The sequence below is a fragment of the Canis aureus genome, chromosome 1, assembly GCF_053574225.1.
Source record: "Canis aureus isolate CA01 chromosome 1, VMU_Caureus_v.1.0, whole genome shotgun sequence".
In the NCBI taxonomy this organism is placed as follows: Eukaryota; Metazoa; Chordata; class Mammalia; order Carnivora; family Canidae; genus Canis; species Canis aureus.
The window spans coordinates 55,259,266-55,283,612 of record NC_135611.1 but is presented as its reverse complement, the minus strand read 5'-3'; the positions used below and the strand labels follow the sequence as shown (position 1 = coordinate 55,283,612).

The 24,347-nt window shown below is 53.9% G+C and overlaps 1 protein-coding gene across 4 annotated transcripts in view; it reads left to right on the top strand.

Moving 5' to 3' along the window:
* Positions 1-23,986, top strand: part of RNASET2 (ribonuclease T2) — a 42,618-nt gene extending 18,632 nt beyond the window's left edge. For 2 of the 4 annotated variants that reach the window (XM_077899691.1, XM_077899692.1), the window contains exon 10: positions 1,128-1,572. In XM_077899691.1, the coding sequence (XP_077755817.1) occupies positions 1,128-1,334 (207 nt within the window). In that variant the 3' untranslated portion in view covers positions 1,335-1,572. Of the gene's footprint in view, positions 1-1,127; positions 1,573-20,694; positions 20,774-22,457 lie in introns of those variants that run through there. The other 2 variants (XR_013380883.1, XM_077899693.1) reach the window with 2 other exon arrangements.
* Positions 23,987-24,347: the final 361 nt, after the last annotated feature.

Genomic DNA, 24,347 nt, shown 5'->3' with positions numbered 1-24,347 from the left:
CACGCCGATGTTTACTCCAGCATTATTTACCGTAGCCAAATTATGGAAGCAGCCCAAGTGTCCATCGACAGATGAATGGATAAACAAAGTGTGGTATAAATACAGAATGAAATATTACTCAGCCGTGAAAAAGAATAAAATCTTGCCATTTACAATGACATGGGTGCATCTAGAGAGTATGAGGCTGAGTGAAGAAAGGCAGAGAAAGACAAATACTGTGGGATCTCACTCATATGTGGAATTTAAGAAACAAAGCAAATGAGCAAAGGGAAAATAGAACAAACCAGGAAACAGACCCTTAACTCTAGAGAACAAACTGATGGTTACAGAGAGGAGGTAGATGGGAGATGGGGGATATAGGGGGTGGGGATAAAGGAAGGCACTTGTGATGAGCACCAGGTGATGATTGGAAGTGATGAATCACTGTATCATACACCTGACACTACTATGACGTTGCATGGTAATCATACTGGAATTCAAAAAAATTATATAGAGATGCATACAGATTGCCCTTTGATGCTGTGCTCGATAGGGTTTGTTTTTTTGAGACTTTTCCCCAATAGGAACACACCTGTTCTGGAAGGACAGTGGAGCAGGAGCAGGGAGGTGGGTCTATGAAACATTTCTGGGTTAGAAATCTTCTCAGGGTTTATTTATACTGTTAGGCTTAACAATTGTAGTTGTAGGTGTTTGTCTAGTTTATGGGTTTATGGGTGGTTTATCTGTGGTTTCTTTTGTCAGCTGTGATAAAGACTTAAAATCTTTCAGTAGTAGGGTACTTTTGCCTCATCTATTCTTTGAAATCACTTCTCCCGAGGCCGTGCTGCATATGCCGTGTGCACAGAGGTGCACATTTCTAAGCTTCGGGCGGTGTCCCTTCACACAGGGCCGGCAGGTGGGCCCAGGGACATTTGGGTGGTGACCGAGGTGGCGAGTCCTGCAGCCCCCTGCCAGTCACCCTGGTCCCTGGCCCCAGGCACTGCTGGAGAGAGCAACTCGTGGCCAGCACCTGGAGGCCCGGGTCTGCAGTCACCCTCTTGTCTCTTCAGGTTCTGAGACTTGTGACCATATAACAGATGATCCTCCAGGGTGCAAGTTCTCAGATGTCTCTCATTCCCAATGTTTAGGGTGAGGAGGTACAGACGATTGGGCAGATAGAGCTGTGCTTCACCAAGGAGCTGCGGCTACGCAACTGCACAGAGCCCGGGGAGCCCGGGGGGCCTGGGGGGCCGGCGCCCCGCAGGCCCAGAGCAGGGGTGTCGGGGGGCACCGGGCTGGAGGTGTGCGAGGACGGCCCCGCCTTCTACCCCCCGCCGCCGGGGGCTGTGCCCTGATGACCAGCGCCCTGGGGATGAGGAATCGCTGCTGGTCAGAAAGCAGCTGCCAAGTGGAACGTTCTGTTTACGACTGTCTTTACTGGAGGCTGTTCTGTTGTCTTCCATTTCCCTTCACGCCCGCGAGCTGACGTCGTGGTTCCTGTGAATCTGGGTTGCATGTGGGTACGTTGGAAGAAAGGCGATCTCCCACGCCTCGGTAGACGCTTTGTGGTTGGAATAAAGGACGCAGATTTGCTTTTCTTTCCCTTTATTAAGCTCTCCGGCGTCTTAGACACGGCAGGCAGCCTGGGAGCTGGGATTCAGGGCAGCTCTGGCCTGTGCCTCCGAGTGAGCGGCCTTACTGCCGTGGGGGTCACATGGGGGTCGCGTGGGGGCCCGTCCTCAAGCCGGGATCAGGCCGGCACCGGGCGGGCGCCTCCACCTCCTACCTCCGCTGGACACGTCTTGTTCCTGGAGGCCAGAAGTAAGAGAACACGTTCACCCGTATCCCCTCGGTGGCCTGGCACGGGCACGGCCCCTGAGTGCCTGGTGCTGGCAGCCGAGATGCTCTGAGGGGCAGCGGGGGACATCTGCGGGTCCTGGCCCGGCACCCACCAGCATCCCCACCCAGCCAGGTGCTACTGAAGATCTGCTCAGACTATTTTGGGCCCTTTCTGTGAGAAGGGACCCCAGCCACCATGTGGGGCCACTGAGAAGTTCGTGATGAGGGCAGTGCAGCCACTGGATGACCTGGCTCCTCCTGGGGGGTCAGAGCCCCCCCCCCCACCCCGAGCCCGGCCCTTCACCTGCTGGGCTGCAAGTTCGCCCATAGGATGAGGACAGTGGATGGCCTGTGCGATGGACTGCCCCCTCCACGAAGCTCCCCCTTAACACTATTGCTCCTGGTCTCTGTCCTCGTCAAAGGCATTTGGCGGCAGGGGTTAAAGTTAAAGTAGGACCCATCTGTGTGTCTTACCAGGTTGATGCTGTCCACGTTCTTTTTTTGATCAAACACTTGAGAATGTGCCGGGCATCTTAGTAAGCACTTCAGAACATTCACTGACCTGATCCCAAGAACAACCACATGTCCAAAATAACCCCATCTTTAACCAAAACAAACTATGGAATTGGATGGCTATGAAAGGTCACATTCTTTGGGATCACTGATATTTCCTTTCATGTTTTAGGGTCAGTGTCAGCGATGAGGTAGGTGTGATTGATTCCAGTAGCACAATGATTTTGTAAAAGGTGCTGAGTTTCTCCTCAGAGCAAGTCCTAATGCTCCTTCCCCGCAGGGTGAGTCTGTAAGGCTGTGCGTGTTCCCAGGGCTGCCCTGATAAAGCACCACAATCTGATTGAGGCCAGACCTCTCTCCTCTCGCAGGGAGAACCTTGTCCCCCCAGCTCCTAGCAGCCCCAGGAGGCTTCCTTTCTGCGTCTGTGTCTCCCTTCCTCTGGGTCCTCCCAGAATGCGCCTGTCTGCATGTCAGATCTCCCTCTTCTTTCCCTTAGAAGGACACCGGTCATATTGCTCATTTTAATATGATTACATCTGCAAAGACCGGTTCCCAAATAAGGCCCTATTCTTGAGTCCTGGGGATTAGAACCCACAGCACCTACCAACAGACCAAAGTGGCCTGGCCGCTGGTCCTTGTGTTCTGTACGGGAGGGCCTGGCAATGTGATGCCAGCAGTGCAAGGAGGAAACCACTGGCAAATTCTCCTCCTACAATAAACGAGGAACGTGGGAATTGCTGGAGAGGTCTCTGAAGGATCTTAACACGCTCAGAACCCACACGGTAAAGGTGTCTCACTCAATTGGGACTGAAGGGATTTTTTTTTTTTTAAGATTTTATGTATTTATTCATGAGAGACGCAGAGAGAGAGAGAGAGAGAGGCAGAGACACAGGCAGAGAGAGAAGCAGGCTCCATGCAGGGAGTCCGACGTGGGACTCAATCCTGGGACTCCAGGATCACACCCTAGGATGAAGGCAGCGCTAAACCACTGGGCTGCTGGTGGTTTAAAATCCCTGAAGGGATTTTTAAAACGAAAGCGGGCTTATCTGTTGTCACCTGAGCCTTTCTGGTGGACCCTGAAGCCAACAATGAGAAAACACTGAACAGGCTCTCCGCAGGTCCATCTAGGCTGGGGGTAGTCACAGCCAGCGGGAGCTTGGGGTGAGCACTATGTTGGGGGCCAAGGTCACCCCCCGATAGGGCATTTTGACGTGAAGATTATTTTGAGTTATAAAGGAATCAAAACCCAGGAGATTTGGGGAAAGCTCTTTATCTCCTGCTCAAGGGCCACAAAAAGAATGTAGACAAGGGCCCTGCTCCAGGAAGGGTGCTGTCCCTATAGATTGGGATGTTATGCCATGAGGTAGGGGCGGCCCATAGGGAGGAGGAACCTGGCACCTGTTTGATCAAGTCCTCAGTCCCAATGGGCCCATATGGCCCAGCAGACAGTTGTCTACCAAACATTTACTCGTTTTCCCCTTCCTGTGAATTGCATTCCTTTCCTGGAAGTCCCAGACCCTGCCCCCCAGCTCCTGAGTTCAGGACGACACACACCCCTCACTTTGCTGGTGTCTGGAGTTTCTAGGTCTGTGGATTCCCTGCACGTACACTATTAAATTTGATTTTCTCTTGTGAATCTGTCTCTTGTCAATTTGATTCGAAGGACCTGTGAAGGGGATGGGGAGTCCTGCTTCCTGACAGCTGACAGACACATAAATGAACTTCTAAGAGATGGAGAAGGGCACAAACAGCCAGACCCTGGGCACAGTGGGGTAGAGGGGGTTTGCTAAGACATGTCCCAGTGGATCATTCTGGATCGATTTCTCTTGGTACACCGTGGGTCCTTTCAGTAATGTAGATTAGCATCTTTTATCTCTAGAATGTCTTCAAGGGTTATAATTTTATTTTTAAATTTTCATTTTTTTTTTGAGGAAGAGAGAGATGGAGAGGGTGTGTGAATAGGGGAGGGGCCGGGGGAGACAGAGAATCTCAAGCAGACTCCATGACCAGTGAGGAGCTGGACTCAGGGCTGGATCTCGGGAATCAGGACCGAAGGTGGAATCAAGAGTCAGACACCCCACTGACAGAGCCGCCCCATCAAGGGTTATAATTTTAAAGGTTAGTTTTATTTTGTTACATTGTTTTAATTTTCTTTTTCAAGGCAATTTATATACTGTAAGGTCTTAAGCTTCCTAGTAACTTATAGCCCACTTGCTGTGGTTTGGAGAGGTGTTGGGATCTGGAGCCGAAGGCCAAGTAAGAATTCATGAAACATCTTGGGTGCAAAAAGGTGGTTTTATGAAAGCCTGGGGCCAGGACCCCGAGGGCAGAAGGAGCTGCTGCCCCAGGGTTGTGAGGTGCAAGTGATTGTAGACTTTGGGGTTGGGGGAAGTAAAGACCAACGTTGATTTCCAAGAGGACTTTGATGTGCTGAAGCAGACCCTCAGGCTATTGTCAGGCTGAGGTGGTTCTCCCTCTAGCAAGGCAGAAATGGGAAGACAGTTGGGAGCTTCCAGAGCTTCCAAAGCTTCCCGGAGGAACTGTATGCTCCCCACCTCAAGTATCTGCCATTGCGCTGTCGGTGTTGAGCACATTTAATTGTATCTCCATTACCTTCCGCCTCTGATCCCCACATCACACTGACACTACTTGAGACAGGCAGGTGGGCCTTCTGCTGAGGGCCAACAGCGATCTTAGCCTGACCCCCAGGGCCCTGCGAGTCGGCTTTAACATATGACAGTCCCTCTGGAAACTTCCTTTTTCTCTATACCCCTGCCCCTTCAGACACATGTTGGTGATGATCCCCCAAGCATATTACCCACTGAAAGGCATCTGAAGGGTCTCCTGACTAAGGCTTTAGTGGACTGTACTAAATGACCCCTCGAGGTCCTGGAAACCTTCCAGATTCCTTAGAGGCTCTCCCAACCCCCCTACCTACCAGAAAGTATGTATCAGCCACTCCTCCCCCACCAGCAAGTGCTTTCTGCCCAGGGTCAGGCCCCAGACTTTCATAAAACCACCCTCTATGCACTGAAGATGTCTCAAGAATTCTTCCCAAACCCCAACGTTTCCCATCAGTAACCACTAGAGTGAGAACACAGACCTTCTCAGGTACCAAAATCAATTATTCACAAAACAACACACCCAATGAGGAAACATGAAGTCAGTACACAGTAACTGCCACATAATATAAATGACGGAGTGGAGACCAAACATAGCAGACACGCGAATGCACATCCCTTACCCACTGAAAAAAACTTTTTCAAATGGTCCAAAAGCAAAACCAAACTCCCTGGTATAAAAGAGACACACCCGAAATGCAGTGCTCTAAAAGGCAGCCAGCAGAGAGGGACAGAGACTGACCGGGCAGATAGAGACGGAAGGACAGCAGGTGTTGCCGACGCAGAGAAGTTTGTCTCCCCAGAGCATTCCAGGGGCTGCAGAAGGGTACTTGGTAATGTATAAAAATAAACACGATGCTAAGAACTGGTTTCCTGAGACAAAGATGCTAAATGATTGCTTTCCTCGGACAGATCTTAAAGTGGCCGTGTCCGGAGTTTGATCAAAAGCAGCACCATCATGTTGTCTTCTCCGCATGGGAGAGGACAGGGCCCTGCTCTGGGGTCCAGGCTCCACATCCTAGGAGAGATGTGCACAGCGAACCCCTCTCCCCACCTCTGCACCCCCTACCCCCCACCCCCATTTCCTGTTCACCTGTGGCTTCTCTTCTACATGGACCATTTGCATCCCCTGTCTGGAGAAGCAAGAGGGGGAGACAGAAACAGGGATTTGATCTGTGTCTAGACTGGCTGACGTCCCTCCTCACCTTGGCCGCCTCCAGCAGGTCCTCACTCAATAAAGAAACTTTATAGCCCAGAGTCATTTAAAAGAATGCTATTGTTTCTTTGAGCCGTTCTGCAAATACATGGCTCAAGGCTAGGGTTTCAACTTCATTACGTCCAGGCTAGTCAGTGAATTTAAACAAACTTCACTTTTGAATTGCATTTTATAGCCCAGGGGGCTGGAGAAAGCAGAGGTCTGGTGAGGCTTCTCAGACACCCGTCCATCTAAAGCCTGCCTTTCCTTTGTTCCCATAAGCCATTATCTTTTAAAATAGGGCGTATTTATGATTACGCTAGCCTGCTAGCCTGCGCATCTCCTGCAGGTGGACAGACCTGGGATGGCTCATCTGGAGGGGTGAGCTGCCAGCCAAGCTGGGGAGGTGAAAGCTGGGGGGGCCGGCAGGCTGGCTTCAGAGCTGTGGCTAATCAGGGCAAACTGCAGGGGAGGCTCGACTCACAGCGGGACACCACTCAGGCCGCCCTGGGGACTGTTTACCCGGACTTGTTTTGACCTGGAGCACGGAGGAAACAGTAGAGATTGTGCCCCAAAGGCCCAGTCCGCCCTGGAGACACTTGGAAGCCTGGTTGTGTGCATCACTCACTGGGTCCGGTTCTGCTCACAGCCCTTTCTCACTGCAGACACTCAGGGACAGGGCCCAAGGGTGCCCAGGAGTCAGTGCCCAGTGGCTGGGCAGGGGCAGCTGGGAGTGGGGCAGGGGGAAGTAGGGGGGGTGGAGGATGGGGTGGGGGCGGAGGTCTCCCACAGAGCCAAGGGTGGGTCTCTGGGGAGTCAGCGCCCAGCAGATGGGCAGGAGCAACTGGGGTTGGGGCATGGGTCTCCTACGGTTCCAAGGGAGCCCCCCCTCCACCACCACCCCCAGAGCTGAGGGCCCAGTGTGGGCAGACCCCTTTGCCTGGAGTGCCAGGGAATGAGGGACCTTGGATTAACCCAGAGGAGCAGGGCCAGTGGTGAAGCCCAGGGACGAAGCCCTGGCTGCTCCTCCCCGCCCCCCAGTGCCCCAACCTGCCCACCTGACCTGTGGGTGGTAGGAAAGCACTGCCTCCCATGGAAGCCTGGTATGTCCCATTCCCACCCCCACCCCCCACCCCCGCCCTGTGAATGCGTCCCCTCTCCTTGACCTCCAGTGTTAACTTGGAGCTTTGTTTTCCTATGTTCTAGTCCCCTCCGTCCAAAAGTATTTCTGAGGGATACCTGGGGGGTTCAGTGGTGGAGCATCTTCCTTCAGCTCAGGTCATGATCCTGGGGTCGTGGGATCGAGTCCCGCATCCGGCTTCCCACAGGGAGCCTGCTTCTCCCTCTGCCTGTATCTCTGCCTCTCTGTGTCTCTCATGAATAAATAAATAGAATCTTTAAGAAAAAGTTTTTCTGAATTATATTCATTTTCTCCTTTTCATGAGTCTTAGTTCAGAGCCTCGTCACTCCTTACGTAGGCCACTGCTGACTCCATGCCAGTCTTTCCACAAAAGGCTCCTCAGCACTGTGTTCCTGTCACTCTGAATCACAGCCAAGGCCCTGGGCCATGGGGTCAGGTCTGCAGTCCTTAGCATGGGGACCAGGGACCTCACAGTCACCTCCTCTACAACCTGTCAGCCACACCGGTGCTCCCAGGGCTCAGGAGGGACCAGGGACGCCTCAGTCCCTTCCACTGCAGCCCATCAGCCCCATCAGCACTCCCCAGGGCTCTGGAGGGGTCTGACCAGCAGGCCCCCATGGCCTGCACTATCCCTGCTTTGTGCCCCCCTCCTGGACCCCGCTCAGCCCCTGAGCCTGGGGGTCTGGAGTCTTGCCTTTGTGAGAGCTCTTGCTGAATGTAGACACGGGCCACACCTCAAGTGCCATGAGACCAGGGGCTTCTTTATTCAGTCAACAAACATTTTAGCACTTCTGTGAACCAGGCACTGGGACTCCGCGGTGAGCAGATAGACAAAACCCTTCCTCCTGGAGCCTGTGCCCTGGTAGAGGGGGCCACGAACAATGAGTAAAACGAGGACTTCGGTGGTTCATTCAAGTGAGTTTGGGGGTAGAGGAGAGGCTAGGGTTTAAGGACCGTGGTTGGGCCGGGAAAACAGCTGTCAGCCTCGCACCCTGCCCAGAGGAGGAGGTGCAGGGATTGTCTAATTATGTTTTCTCTTTCTGCCATGTTTTTGTACATTTTGGATCAGGGATACAAAGAATTTAATTCAGGTCACAAGGCAACATGCAAATATCTTTTCCAAAATTCACCTTGATGGTTGAATATGGAATATTCCATACTCCTCGCTGCAGAGGGCTGGGAAAACCCTCGTGTACCGCGAGGAAAGCTGCTCTTCCTGAGACCTGGCTTGTGGACTGGGAGGCCAGGATCCCCCCCACCCCCGCCACATTTCCCAGCAGCATCTCTACTTCTGTAGGGTCAGTCCCTGCATTGTTTTATGGGGTGAGCTGCATTTACATGGACGGGCGGTATAGGGATTCCTTGTGCTGAGCAACAGGGAGAAAGGCTGCGATGGGAACTCTGTGTTTCTGAGAGCTGCAAGCAGCCCTCCACCGACTGTAGACAGGATGGAGTTTTAGGTTCAGGTGATGCTAGATTGCCAGAGGGTTGGAAATGCACAGGGTCAGAGCCCCTAGGTTCCAGCGACTTCACGTGGACTTGCCTGGACCCTTCCAGACCTGCGCGGCTTTGGTGCCTTTAGAAAGCAAGAATCGTGCAGTAACGCCCATTCATTCCTGGATGTGGAGAAGTCTGCAGAGCTGCACACCCCCTCTTGACCTGCAAAGCCGTTGGCCCCGGCTTGTCTGGTGTGGGTGGTCCAGTCCCCACCATCCCCGCTCTCCCGGGTACTGGGGCCTACTGGGCTCCACCGTGAGCTGTGAGCGCCTCCTGCCTTGAACAAGCAGGTGCTCTGTAACATCTCACCAGAATTACGGAAAGATGGTCGACGGTGGCCCGAAGAGGACCTTGAAGGTCACCTGCAGGCCTTGTCTGTGTTAGAGCATGACAGGAACAAGCAGGGCAACTGGGACTGGAGTGGTCCCACCTGGGATGCTGGGAGCCTCCCGCAGGTGGGCTATCCCTGCACATCGATGATGGATATGATTTAATGTTGCTGCAGCTGAAGGTCTCATCGGTGATATGGGTGCGGTGGGGTTCCCCCTGCTGGAGTGACACCCCGAGGTATGGGCCGGCACCAAGGAAGGACGGGCCACTAGCTCTGGGAGAGTCTTGCCGTTTGAGTGTATGAGTTAGTGATCCTTGAGCTCATGTGTAGATATTTCTTTCACATTGTAATATAAATCACCAACATAGATATAAACACATTCATTCCTATCCCTTAGGGCCCTGACAGTTACAAATAACTAGAAATGAAAGCTGTCTTCAAAAATAAGGGAATTAGTTGGCCTCAGTACTTGGAAACCCTGCCTTCAGGTGTCGTTTGATCAGGGCTACGGCTCAGTTACTGCGCAGTCGGCTGGGCTCCGTCCTCCACACGGCGGTTTTCCCTCCGCCCCGTCTCCATTGGGGACAGCGTGGCAGCCACCGGGCCAAGCCTCCGTCTGGGGGGACGTTCCAAGTCGTTTCCTTTGAAACCAAAGCAACTCTCCCCTAAACCGAGTCTCCTGAAACTCTGTATTCGCTTTCATTTTTTAAAAAAAGATTTTATTTATTTATTCATAGAGACAGAGAGAGAGGCAGAGGCACAGGCAGAGGGAGAAGCAGGCTCCATGCAGGGAGTCCAATGTGGGACTCGATCCCGGGACTCCAGGATCACACCCTGGGCTGAAGGCGGTGCTAAACCGCTGAGCCACCCAGGCTGCCCTTGCTTTGATACTTTTTTCCTCCATGGGACATAGAAGGACAAGCGGTCCCCTTCTGCAGGTGCTACTTGGAGCTGCAGGATGGTAGGAAAGGCTGTGTTTTATGCTTTGTGCCTAATTATGACAGATGATACGTACCTCAGGTCATACTGGGTTTTTTTATGTGTGTGTTCTTATTTTCTAAAGGTTTTTAAAAATTTGTTTGTGAGAGAGAGTGAGTGAGTGAGTGAGAGTGAGCACCAGCAGGGGGAGAAGCAGGCAGAGGCAGCAGTAGGAGAGGGAGAAGCAGACTCCCAGCTGAGCAGGGAACCCGACACAGGGCTCGATCCCAGGACCCCGGGATCATGACCCGAGCTGAAGGCAGATGCTCAACTGAGTCACCCAGGCGCCCCTCCATGTATGTTCCTGTTTCATTGTGCAGACAGCCCCGCGGGGCCTAACCCTGGCCACCAGTGGCTAAGCTAGCGGACTGGCCTGGGGGCACGGAGCGGGGGCGGACGTTCACAAGAGCCTCCTCCCTCGGACAGGCACCTGCTGTGAGAGGCGTCCTGGCCTCTGGCAAACAGCGCTGTGTCTTGCCGCGTGGCCTCGCCGCACCCATCTGTGCTCCCAGTGAGCGGTGGGCGCCACCTGGCACTTGCCCTGCTGAGGACGTCACAACGGTCTAGCCAGTGTAGACCACTGCGGACGCCTAGCGTCCTCCAACCTTCTTCACCTGGAGGTGAGGCTTGTGGTGGGGCTCTGTGTGCCACTCTGTCACCTCCCCTGGGGGCCCTCCGAGAATGACAGGGCTGAGGCCGTCAAGCCCCGGGGTCGGGGGTGGGTGGCTCTGACAGTGGAGGCAGGCCGGCACAGGCAGGGCCATCCTGGGCGAGCCGAACTCGGCCTGCTGCCACTCGGGGGGACACACTGGGCCCACGGGCCATGTCCCCAAACTGCAGAGGGTCTCAGACCCCAGGCACCTCCTCAAACAGTGTGACAGGTGTGGTCTGAGGGACACGGTGGCTCTTTGCCTGAGGAGCCAACCCAGGGGGCCCAAGATCCAGCAGGGTGTTGGGTGCAGGACGCCGCGCAATCCCCACGTGGGCCACCGAGACGCAGCGAGCCAGGCAGTCCATTCCTGCCCATGCTCGGGCTCCCTCTGAGGACCTGCTGTACCCGGGGACACATTTAATTACCGAGCACGTGCTCTTACACGAGGGCGACCTGGCTCCGTGCCAGGCCTCTTCCTCCCTCGTTTTTGCCGAGAGCAGGAGGGCCGGCGGTGACTCAGGCCACGTCCTGGGAGCCCAGCCCCTCCCAAGCACCGGTGTGGCCGTGTGGTCACCAAGTCCCCTGGGGGTGGGGTTGACACTGGTGCTGGGAAGGGCCCACTGATGTGTGTGCTGGGGCCCCAAGACCATCTGAGGCCTCCTAGAAGCTAAATTGTCACGTCCGGCTTTCATGCATCTGGGGTCTGCCAAGTACGGTGCGTTTGGTGAGGGGAACCTGACCCCAGCAAGCTGCCTAGAGCTGGAGGATGGCATGTGGAGTTCAAGGCCATCCTCAGGTCTCCACTGTTCATGCCACCATTCAGAGCTGATTACCCACCGACGATGGCCGTGTCTGTGTGGAGACGACAGGGTCTAGGGTGACCACAAGGAGGCAGGTGGCAGTTAGCTCTCACTCAGGTGGGTCAGGCTTGTTGAATGTTGACATTAGGACTTCTTGGGGCACCTGGATGGCTCAATTGGTCAAGCATCTGCCTTTGGCTCAGGTCATGATCTCAGGGTCCTGGGATCAAGCCCCACATCTGGTTCCCTGCTCAGCGGGGAGCCTGCTTCTCCCTCTGCCCCTACTTCTCTCCCTGCTTGTGCTCTCTCTTTTATGTCAAGTAAATAAATAAAAAAATGTAAAACAAACAAACAAAAATTTGGACTTCTTAACCCCTCTGCACTAAGCTGGACTGTGGGGCTGCTGTAACTTCTGTGTTAGTTTGTTCACAAAAGGACAGGTCGTCAACATACTAGTGGCAAACAGGTTCGTGTTGTGAAGCTCCCCTCTGCCTTGGTGATCATGTCTGTGCATTCCCTGCCCGATGGGGTCTGTGTTCCTTTATCAGTGATTTTCTGTAGTCAACAATCTCTCTAGGGGGGCCAACTCTCAAGAATGTGGTACCTCTTCCACTTATTTTAATTTCCAGACTGGTCACTGAATTTTCTAAAATAATTTTTTTAAAAAAGATTTTATTTATTTGAAAGAGAGAGAGAGCAGGAGGAGGGGGGCAGAGGGAGAGAGAATCCCAAGCAGGATCCATGCGGAGCCCGACACGGGGCTCGATTCCACCACCCCAAGATCATGACCTGAGCCGAAATCAAAAGTTCGACAGTCAACAGACTGAGCCACCAAGGTGCCCCCAGACCGGCAACTGACTTTTCAGCTGAGCTCAGGATGGCTCTGCTTCTTCGTTACCTGTAGGGCTGTAAGGCAACCACGGTCAAACGTCTAAATGCAGAGAACAGCGACACAGCATTTGGAGTATGTTGCTGCACTTATGTTGGACCACAGCTGTGACATCCAGGCCGTTTGCCACTTATGCATTAAAATAGACTATAACGTGAAAATATGGCCCCAAAGGATCGAAAAGTTGTTATGCTTTCTTTCTGTTCTTCCATTCAACATCTTGATGCACTGTGATGGTTAATTGTATGTGTCAAGCTGGCTGGGCCACCGTGTCCAGATATATGGATCAAACATTATTCTGGATGTTTCTGTGAGGGCATGTCTGGAGGAGAGTAACTTTTAAATGGGTAGACTCTGAGTAATACAGATTGCTCTCCCTGATGTGGGTGGGCCTCATCCAATCAGTTGAAGGCCTGAATAGAACAAAAGACTGACATCCCCTGAGCAAGAAGGAATTCTCCGGCAGATTTCAGACTTGACAGCCTGCATAATCATGGAAGCAAGCCCTTACACTCCCTCCCTCAATCTCTCCCACACACATCCTACTGGTTCTGTTCCTCTGGAGACTCTGATGGGTAGACTTTGAGTGAAGGTAGCGTTGGCACATGCAAGGCACCCAACCAGTTGAGCTCCTGGGGTCTCCCTGAGCTGGATGATTTGTGCTGTTCTGCTTCTTGGGGGGTGGGGTGGTGAATGAAGGGTCGGTGCTAGGATTCCATGCAGGGCTCCCTACAAGGTCTCCACTGCCAAGAAAGGATGCGGATGCGCAGGTACAGACCATGCTGGGTGATTGCAGGTGTTGCTTGGGCTAGGCTGAGGGCTGGTGAACATCATCGCTGGGTGGGTCTGTGAGGGTGTCTGCAGGAGGGATGAGATTTGACACCTAGTAGAGACCCACCCTCACCACCATGCGGGACACCATCCCACCCTCTGGGGACCTCAGGGCAAGAAGGCAAATGGAGGGCAATCCGTCTGTGTTCCTGAGCTGAAACATCTTTCTTTTCCTGCCCCCGGACATGAGAGGAAGGTTCTCAGGCTCAGGCTCGGACTGAATGACACCACGGCTTTCCTTGTGCTTCAGCTGCAGATGGCAGAGGCCTTGTGAGCCAAATCTTGGAACAGGTCCCCTCATATACGTCTCTGTATCTATCCCATAAGCCTCCCGCTTTAACAGACGTTTACTACCAATATCTACGGAATTGGTGGAAATAGTCAAGCGTGGAGCTGAGAGGGGCCTGGATGGTGCAGTCAGTTGAGTGTCCAAGTCTTGATCTCACCTCAGGTCATGATCTCAGGGTTGTGAGATCGAGCCCCGCATCAGGCTCTGCGCTCAGCATTGAGTCTGCTTGAGATTCTTTCTCTCTGCTTCTGCCCCTCCCTGTGCTCACAGGAGCTCGAGCTCTCTCTCTAAAATAAATAAAATCTTCAAAAAAAAATGTGGAACCGAAAATGTGGTGACCAGTGAGCTACTCCCACCCCGTCCCATCCTTTAGCCACTCAGAGACACTCGGCCACAGGGTTCTATATGTTTTCTTTCTAAAGAGCTTCAGGTTTACAGGAAACTTGCAAGAATGGTGCAAACACTGCTCCTCTGAGACCTTTGTTTTTTTTTTTAATTAATTTATCTATTTATGATAGTCACACAGAGAGAGAGAGAGAGGCAGAGACACAGGCAGAGGGAGAAGCAGGCTCCATGCACCAGGAGCCCGATGTGGGATTCTATCCTGGGTCTCCAGGATCACGCCCTGGGCCAAAGGCAGGCGCCAAACCACTGCGCCACCCAGGGATCCCTCCTCTGAGGCCTTTGAGGGTAAGTTGCTGCTACAATGCCCATCACCCCCAAACATTCAGCATGTGTTTTCTACAACAAAGGGCATCCTCTTACACGCTCAACTGCCATCTGGATGAAGAAGCTGGCCTGACACTGCACTGCCACCCAGTCCGTAGACCTCACTCCATGTCCACTTGCTGTTCCAACACCACTGTTAGGGAGAAGCATCTACCCAGGACCCCTCTGTGCATTTAGTGGCCATGCCCTTTCATGGCCCTCAACCTGGAATGTTCCTTGGAGCTCGTGTGACCCTGTGTCCTTGGCACACGGGCAGACTACTTTGTGGGCTTCGTCCAAGGTTTCCTCAGGGCGTGTTCTCTATTGAGTCTGCTGGAGAAGTGGGCCTGGGAATCCTCCTGCATCCCTCCAGGGCGCCTGATTTCCACATGTTGCAGCGAGCTGCTCTCTGACAGCCTCTCCACTGTTTGCGTTGCCTTCTACTTCATCATTCGGGACTGTAGTATGCATGCACGGACTCTGCAGTTAATAAATATCCTGTTCCTCATGGCACTTTTGATCTGTTAATTTAGTAACTGAAGTCAGTGTGGACTTGGGCTTCCTGTTTTATTCCATGAGTTATAACCCATCACTTGCATAATTTGGTGCTCCAGTAGCCCTCAGTTCAGCCAGTGGGAGCCCTTGGGGCTGGAGTCTGTGTCTGCTCCCATGGCCCTGTCATTGCCTGAACATTTCCTTACTTTCTGGCACAGAAAAATGCCTTTCTACACCAGGCATCTCCGTTTATTTCTATACCGGCCCATATGGACTGCACTGCTGGCTGCACACAGGTGCTGCTGGGTCCAGGCGAACGCTGCGGGGATCATTGCTCTGCTCCCTTCCCGCGTCTGTGACTTTCTCTGACGTCAGCACAGGCTGTGCACCAGTCCCCTGGCTGTGCCCCATGCACGCGCTCTGACACCCATGCCAGGCCCCTGTCCTCCCGCATCCCTACGGGGCCTCATCCCACCAGACACTCCCAGAGGGGCCAAGGGAGGAAGTGAGCTTTACCCTCTGTCGCGCTCTTTATGGGGTTTACGTTTTTACCATCCATCAAGTCTATGCAGCGCACACTTGCGAACTGAAATTCTTACAGGAACTGTATGATGGAAGCCACGAGACCAAAGAGCATGATGGATGTTTAGTAATAAAGTCCGGCAGGTGGGCCTCTGAGGCGGAGTCAGGAGCATTTCTAGATCCCTTTATGTGGGATTTTTGTGATGCTGTGCTAACACTCTTTTAAAAATAATTTGTTTGGCCACATGTGCCTCCTGAGCTGCCGGCAGCAGGGAGAAGCAGGGCCCTTGCACAGGATGTGTGCGCCTCCGGTGGGAGAGCACGTGTCTGTGGGAAGCCCGTGGGGCCGCCGAGCAGAGCAGACGGAGAGCCTGTCGCCCGGAGGAAGCTGGGGACGAATGGTTCGGGGAAGGTTGCAGAAGCAGCTGACGCTCCTTCCTGAAGAGCTCCAGGGAGAGCATATCCCCGCTCGCACAGCGCTGCTCGGGGCTGCGGCGCAGCAGGGCCTTGCATGCTGCCCAGTGCAGCTCTGCGCTTGGCCCGGGACCAAAGGCACACTCAGCGTCCCTGCTGCCCGGAGCACTGCCCTGGGGCCCACTCGTCGCCGAGCTCACTAGCAGACGCAGTGCAGCACGCAGCCTTTATTCTAAAGACAGCCCCTTTCAAGCCCTCTCCTGTTCATCGCAGAAAGCCCCGCAAGCAGACCAGGGAAGCAGAATCTCTGCAGCTTACGTGCCACTTTCTGTTGGTTCCACGCTCACCCCCCCACACCGAGATGACTCTGAGCGGGGACAGTCATCCTCGTGAGTCCTGAGGCTCAGCCCCAGGCCGTGGACACGGCCAGCCCAGGGCCCTGGAGGGCAGGCCCGTCTGCTGCCCCGGGGGCCCAGGGCAGACTCCGAGAGCTGACGCCAGTGACAGCCGCTTCACCCCCCAGGGTCCCAGGACGCGCTTTGTTCTGCTTCAGTGAGTCTGCTTTGGGCTCTGTCTTGATGCCTGTCGATCGAGAGGCCAAAATGAAGCAGAGCACATCCCAAACACGCATGACCGCGTCTGACCTCTGGTGTCTGAGCTACTCAGTACAGGTGTTACTCACTGGGAAATGGGAGCAGTGACTGGAGGAGGCAGGTGACCTGGAGGGGGCAGGTGACCACGGAGGGGGCAGGTGACCGTGGAGGGGGCAGGTGACCTGAAGGGGGCAGGTGACCACGGAGGGGGCAGGTGACCGTGGAGGGGGCAGGTGATCTGAAGGGGGCAGGTGACCGTGGAGGAGGCAAGTGACCTGGAGGGGGCAGGTAACCGTGGAGGGGGCAGGTGACCATGGAGGGGGGAGGTGACCGTGGAGGGGGCAGGTGACCATGGAGGGGGGAGGTGACCATGGAGGGGGCAGGTGACCTGGAGAGGGTAGGTGACCATGGAAGAGGCAGGTGACCTGGAGGGAAGCAGGTGACTGTGGAGGGGGCAGGTGACCCTGGAGGGGGCAGGTGACCGTGGAGGAGGCAGGTGACCTGGAGGGGGGGGTGACTGTGGAGGGGGGCGGTGACCTGGAGGGGGCAGGTGACCTGGAGGAGGCAGGTGACCTGGAGGGGGCAGGGTGAAGAAAGAAGGAAGAAGCACAGGGGACTCTGGCCGATGGGGAGGAGTGCGGGGGCGGCACAGGCGAGGGCGACAGTAGGCCCTATGCTGGGGGGACGGCTGTCCTCCACGGAAGATCGGAACTTGTTCTAGGGGCTGGCAGCGCAGGAGCTGACAGTGTGGCCGTGGCTGTGGCCATGGCAAGTTTCTGCTGGGAATGAAGGAAGGGCAGGGGAGAGGTGAAGAGGCCTCGAGACCCCAGGGGGGGATTATTTTGCCAGAGGGTCCCACAGGGCCTGCAGGAAAGTCTATGTGCCATTGGGTGGCACAGGCACCAGACAGGTCCGGAGCTCGGTTCTGGGTTTCTACGATGTGAGGAAACACGTATGTTGGGTTAAGGGTGTGTTATTTATGGAGATAGATTTCCTAGTGACAGTCCCTTCTCTGGCTGTCCCCTGCACCCTGCACTCTACTTCTCATTCATTTTTACCATTATTTATTCATTCGTTTCTTCAACAACTACTCTCAGAGTTCCTCCTCCGGGTGCGGATGGAGCAGCGAGCTGAGGGCTGAGGAGACCATCCCCGACCTCCCTCATCCTCCTGCCGGGGCCCCCGTACCCTGAACTGACCCACCCGAAAGGGACAGTGAGCATGAGGCCGGGTCGTGCGTGGCGCTAGGGGACACAGGGGCACCTGGGGACATCACGGGTCATGCTCTCTGCTGGGCTTCCCAGCATGTCTCTGCTTTCCTTGCAACAAGTTCTATGTCACATCTTGAGCACAGAATCTACCTCTCCCAGTCTCCCTGGTCTCCAGAACAGGAAAAACATAAATCTCTGCACACAAAACCTCCCAGAGACTCTCAGAAGGTCAAGACCCACAGCAGGCCTTGCTTTCCCACGGCGGATGTGACACAGGTGCTTCTACATGCGTCCATAGCAGGGCTGTGAGCATGCGGGGCCCACGCGGCGTGCAGCACCTCCATGGAAACGGGCTCGCTCAGCGAGGCCCCCCTCCACTGCAGTCAAGGCTGCGAGCCGGGGGAGGGAGGAGGCAGCCAATGAAAGCGAAAATGATGTATTGTGACATAAAGCACAGAGAGCCACAGACTGTACTTCTGCATCTCAGCGCGGGCAACTGTGACCTTGGGATCTAACACCCACGTCCAGTTAGGATCAGGCTTGAATTCTGGCCCGTGGCTCCCCAGATGGAAACTAGAATGCCCCTATGTTCCTGCTATTCCCTTCGCGGTCCTGCTCCCTTGGTTGTTTATTTGCCAGCTGTGTGGTTGGCACCGAGCCCCTTGAGGGCTGGACCAGAGGCCGGGGTGGCTCTAGAGTTGGCTGCTTCAGCTGGGAATTCGTGGCAGGTGTTCAGAGGCTCCAACATTCATAGTTATAACCATCCAGGAGCAAGGAAGAGATCACACCTTTTGTAACCTGAATTACATTCGCGCTGAGCTCCCCGGCGGGATTCACCCAGCATCCTGCAAGCGCTTGGGTGGATCTCCCCATGTCAGGAGCTGTCAGAGGGGTAGGGGGCAGGTCCTGCTGGGGCCCGAGGCCTTGCTGGGCTCCCACTGTCCGTCCTTCTCCTCTGTGCAGCCTTTTGTCAGCACTCCTGGGCCAAGATCTCCCATCTGTTCCACCGGGACTGGCGGCAGGAACCCAAAAGGTCAGCACGGTAGCAAGCCACCTCAGGGGGAGCTGTGCATTATGATTTTGGTGTTTCCTCTGCGACTTCCCAAGGGTCCTCCTCTCGAGCCTGGGGAGGTCGACGGAGCAGGCATGCTTACACTCATTTGAAAGGTTCCCCAAAAGCCTCTGATAGGTCCATGCTCCTCCAGCGTGAGCCCGGTGCCTCCCATGTTGGAATCACCCGGGGTTGCTTAGAAATGCAGTCTTGGGCTCTTCCTTGCCCTGCGTCTCAGTCTGTATTTTAGTGGGGACCCTGGTGATTGCAGGACTCAAAGCCATCTGAGATGTGTGGCTTCGGGGGCCCAGAGCCCGGACTCCTCATGGCTCCCCCAACCACCTTGTCCTTCCGATGGACAGTTCAGCGTTTCCTGAGCTCCACATTGTCTCCCAGTGAGGTAACTCAGGAGTGGCGTCTAGATCCCGGACGCAGAACCAGATAGATACACAGTTCCTGAAGCCGCAACTGGGAGGCTGAGTCAAACCAGCGAGGACAGGCAGGGAGGGGTGGGTGAGAGTGGCAGCAAAACCTACAGGCAGGGGCACCAGGGTATGAGGGGTCAGGAGAGAATGTAGAGTCCTGGGTTCAAATCCCAGTTCGGCAGTGCTCTGGCTCCTGACTCTGCCTCACTTCCCTGTGAAATGCAGGCTGCATTAGGCAGTAGCAGGTGAGGAGGCCCCAAGACCGGCTTACAGCTGCGTCTGCCGCGCATTGAGATTTCAAAGGTGTAACGACTGGGCGCCCGGGTGGCTCAGTTGGTTGAGCATCTGCCTTTGGCTCAGGTCGTGATGTCGGGGTCCTGGGATCAAGCCCCGCATCAGGGAGCCTGCTTCTCCCTCTTCCCATCCCCCACCTGCTTCATGCTCCCTCTCTCTCAAATAAATAAAATCTTCAAAGCTGTAGCAACCATCACTCCCCAAGAAGCCTCTTGGGGCAGGTGAGAGGCAGTGGGCACCGGTCGGGACGCAGCTCATGCCCCTGCTGGTGGAGGCCTGATTCTCACCCACTCCCCCTTCCCATCCCTGGCTGTGTCCCAGTGTGGGCCCGGCTGCCCATCAGCTGGGGTGAGAAGAGAGTCACCGATCACACAGCGCTGGGATCTCCGCATGAAAGGGCTCTGCTCGGGTAGCCCTGGTGGCGCAGCGGTTTAGCGCTGCCTGCAGCCCGGGGTGTGATCCTGGAGACTGGAGACCCGGGATCGAGTCCCACATCGGGCTTCCTGCATGGAGCCTGCTTCTCCCTCTGCCTGTGTCTCTGCCTCTCTCTCGCTCTCTCTGAATGAACAAATAAATAAATCTTTAAAAAAAAAAAGAAAGAAAGAAAGAAAGAGCTCTGCTCTGCGCCTGTGTCAAGCTGTTCGGCACCACGGCTGGGCCAGCAGGCGACATGCCCCGTGGCCTCATTTCCACAGCAGAATGATGATGACCCGACACCATCGGCAGTGAGTCTCATCAGTGGGGCTGAGGAAGGGGTTTTGCAGACCTATGGGCGGAGCAGCATCCTGACTCAGGCTGCTGGGCCAGATGCCCTGCACCCACCCACCCAGGAGGCCCCTGTGCTACAGAAGAGGCGATCAAGAACGGGGCTCGGGGCCAGGCTCGTGTGGCCGCCCCCGTTCATTGCTTGTGAGTCTCTGCACTAGCTGGGGTGGTGCGAGCTGCTATAGTAAATACACCCCGGCCTATTTCTCCCTGTGGAGCCGATTCCAGTGTTTTGGCGGGTGGGCAGCATTGCACACGATGACTCGGAGGCCCCAGGCTCCTGTGGCCAGTGGCCCTGCCCAACCCTTTCCCCTTACTGCTGGGCTTTATTTTTTTAGTTGCCATGGACCCCTTTTTGTGGCCTGATGAATGGGCTTTTCTCAGAGTAATGTCTGTAAACACACATAATGGGCAACCGGTGGCTCAGCGGTTTGGCGCTGCCTTCAGCCCAGGGCCTAATCCTGGGGTCCTGAGATCGAGTCCCACATCTGGCTCTCTGCATGGAGCCTGCTTCTCACTCTGCCTGTCTCTCTCTCTCTCTCTCTCTCTCTTTCTCTCTCATGAATAAATAAATAAAATCTAAAAAAAATAAAAAAATAAAATAAAATAAAGCACCAGGATAACAAAGAATGTGACGTGAAAATGCGATTTCTGTTAACAGCAAGATCACCAGTCCTGAGGCAGCACCTGGGTTTTCTTGCCTATGCTCCTAACAAGGGGAAATACGGACCATCACCGAGGTCAGTGAAAGCTCTCCCTGACTTGAGTTCACAGACCTCCCTCCATCCCCTGCCCCCAAATTGTAACCCCAGGCTCAGCCCCGCAGCCGACAGCCTTGTCTCTATCTCAGGCTGTGTCTTTGCTCTCAGCGCCTCTTGTCCACCGCGTCCCCAAGCACTGAAGTGTGCACCTTCTCTCTGAGCCCCGGGATGAATACTTAGATTCAGGGGTCTGCTCACGACAACCCACACTGTAGGCGTTCAGGAGCCCCTCACACTACAGTAAAACAGCTCTGAGACGCACCAAGCATTTGCTGGTCACATGGTGGCTCCAATGCTAGCAAAATACAGTTTATTTGTTCCAAGTCCTGTGCTTTCTTTCAGCCCACTTTATTGCTTTAATCCAGTTTGTGTATATTTTGAATTGTGTGCATGGCTTCAAAACTGAAATCAATCACAAAGTCTCAAGTGTGGTTAGTCCGCGAAGTGCACAAATACCTGATCTCACCTGAATCTATCTTGAGGAAGATTACCAGGAGAAGGCCTTGGTATGATTATTTGATAGAACCAATTATTGTACATAAAACAGATACATATATGTATATAATAATGTAAGATCAAAAAAATTCACTTGTTCTCAATGAGCAACACCTGGCAGCGGTCCCCCCGGATTCTGGGTGGGACTCCAGGTGGAGATGCTGCTGGAAGGGAAACAGGCTGGACATCTATCTCCTCGGCTCCGGAGACACAGACCAAGACGTGGTCCTGAAACAGGGACCCGTGGCCTCGGGGCACAGGAGGGAACCGCAGCTCCTCTGTGCTCCCTCCCCCATCACGGTGGGAATCACAGGACAGTCAGGCTGGTCCTCCGGGCACCCGGCCATCCTCCCCACCCCCGTGGCCTTTGTGAGCTCTGCCCACCCCGAGAGAGAGGCTCTCGTCAGAGCGGAGGGGATGCGGAGCCCCAGGAATGTGCTCAGCTGTCACTCCTGGCCCGCCACCCACGCTGGGACAGCCCGTCTGCATGTCAGCCTGGAGAACCGAGCTGTAGCTCCAACGCCAGGTCTGGCGTGTGCTACTTCGCTGGGGCTGTCGGAGCACATTACCACACCGGGGCCTGCTCTCCCCTGGTGCTGGGGACCAGCAGCCCGAGGTCAAGGGGGTGGCAGGCCTGTGTGCTCTTTCTGACAGAGGCTCCGGGCGTTTCTTGGCTGTGGCTGCGCACCCCCAGCCTCGGCCTCCACCTGCGCATGGCCTCACCCGGGCCTGAGGTCTCTCCTCTTATCAGACACCGGTGATTGATGAGGGCCTCCCCGATCTTGCATGGCTGCGTCTTCTTACATCTGCGAAGCCCCCGTTTCCCGATAAGGTCACACCCATGGCTTCCAGGTGTGCCCTCCCACGGGACGCAGCACCCACGCCAGGTGTAGTCACCCCGCGTGTGCGCTCTGCTCTCTCCTCCTGGCCCAGCTTTACCTGCTCAAGGCTGGAAAAGGATAAAAACATGTTCTCTAGTCTTTCCGGGCCTGCCTCAGTGTCCCAGGTCCTCCTCAAAGCCGGCGTCCGTCCTCCTTCGAGAGGAAAATGAGCGATCGCGATGGTAATGCGAGGACGCTATGTGAACAGTCGTGCGTCCCTGTTATTTCAGGCCCGATAGGCCTTTGGCTGACGCTCTGTAAGGGCTAATTTTTTTTTTTTTTTCCAGGAGGGTGTTTGTTGGAAAGTAGAACACAAGGAGTCTCAACTGATGAGACCCGATTGTCTTCAGCCAGGACCACAGGCAGGAAGAAATATTCTGGATGACAAATCCATGTAGGTTTTTGTTCTACCACAAATTTGAGTGACTTGGGCAGCCGGGGTGGCTCAGCGGTTTAGCGCCGCCTTCAGCCCAGAGCGTGATCCTGGAGACCCGGGATCGAGTCCCACATCAGGCTCCCTGCATGGAGTCTGCTTCTCCCTCTGCCTGTGTCCCTGCTCTCCCCCTTACTCTGTGTCTCTCATGAATAAATAAATAAAATCTTTAAAAAAATTTTGAGTGACTCTGGGCAGGTCTCTCCACCATGCTGGATCTCAGAGTTAAATCTGTGAAGTGGGGTGACCAGGTGAACAACTGGGTCTCAAACTACATGCTGAGGGTGGGGGGACTTTGTCAGGCGCAGCAGGGTCTGCGGCCAGGCTAGACGTGGCAGGTGCCTTCAGTCTGTGGACGTTTCTGAGGACCTGCTGAGCTGTCCTTCCCCGGGCATGGAGCACGTGCTCCCCACCCCCTCGAAGGGATCGTAGGCACCGGTGCGGACAGGCATGCACACAAGCAAACCCTCCTCCCACTCCCCTTTCTGGACTCCATTGTTCTTTTGTCACTGTATTTTCCTCCCCAGAGACCCCTTGCAATTCTTCAGATGAAAAGCTGTTAAATTCCAGTGTCTTATTGCCTGTGTTTTTATAAAACTGGTAAAAACAAGACAGCATTGGTCGAAAACTTGTTGGGGCAATATACCAACAAATTGGTTTATTTTCTTCAACCCCGGCAATTCTGGCTTTGCTTTGGACTGGTCCTTGTGTGGGCCGTTCAGGATCCAGCCGTCATCACCACGGCATTGACCTTGGGCTTTAAAGACTAACGTTTTAATTATTATAGAATACAGGATTATTGAAGAGAACTTGGAAGATACAAACAGACCTAAGGAGGGAAATAAAATGTAGCTGTGTCCCATAATGTAAAGGAAATCATCTAAAAAATTTCTCTTCTTGCCTCTCTCCTCTGCTGCACATCAAAGGGATTTTCAATGCTGGTTACAAAATGGAATCTGATTATTTTTAAAAAAATCATTCATGCCTAGGCCAATTATTCTCAAATCCTTGGGAGCCTCAGACATCAAGGTTTTTTTTGTTTTTTTGTTTTTTTTTTTTTTAAGTTTTCCCAATGGTTTAACCAATGACCTACAGCTTTGGGTTTTCTGTTTCAAAGTTTTGTTCACATTCTTTATATAGATCCAACCCGTTACCTTTTTTTTTTTTTAAGATTTTATTTATTTATTCATGAGCGACACAGAGAGAGAGAGAGGCAGAGACACAGGCAGAGGGAGAAGCAGGCTCCATGCAGGGAGCCCGACACAAGACTCGATCCCTGGTCTCCAGGATCACACCCTGGGCCGAGGGCGGCCCTAAACCACTAAGCCACTGCAGCTGCCCCAACCCGTTACCTTTTTAAAAAAATAAAAAATTTCAAACAAACAGCAAAGTTGAAGAAATACCTCAGTGAACACCTGTGTAGTCATCACTTAGATTCTACTACTGACGTCTTACTATATTCATTGTGCCTTCTGTCCACTTAGCCAACCCTCTGTCCATCCACTGAGCTATCTTATTTTTGACCCATTTCAGAATAAACTGCTGACATCTCTATACTTCCCCATAAATACTTCTTCATACAGATCTTTACCTAGATTAACATTTGTTTACAGGTTTTCACTTTAGGTGTAATATTTTCATGCAGTGAAATGCAGATCTTAAGTGTCCACTAACTGGCTTAGCCGACACACACACTTTCGTAACCTTGACCCTATCGAGATAGAGACACGATGGTTAATCCCCA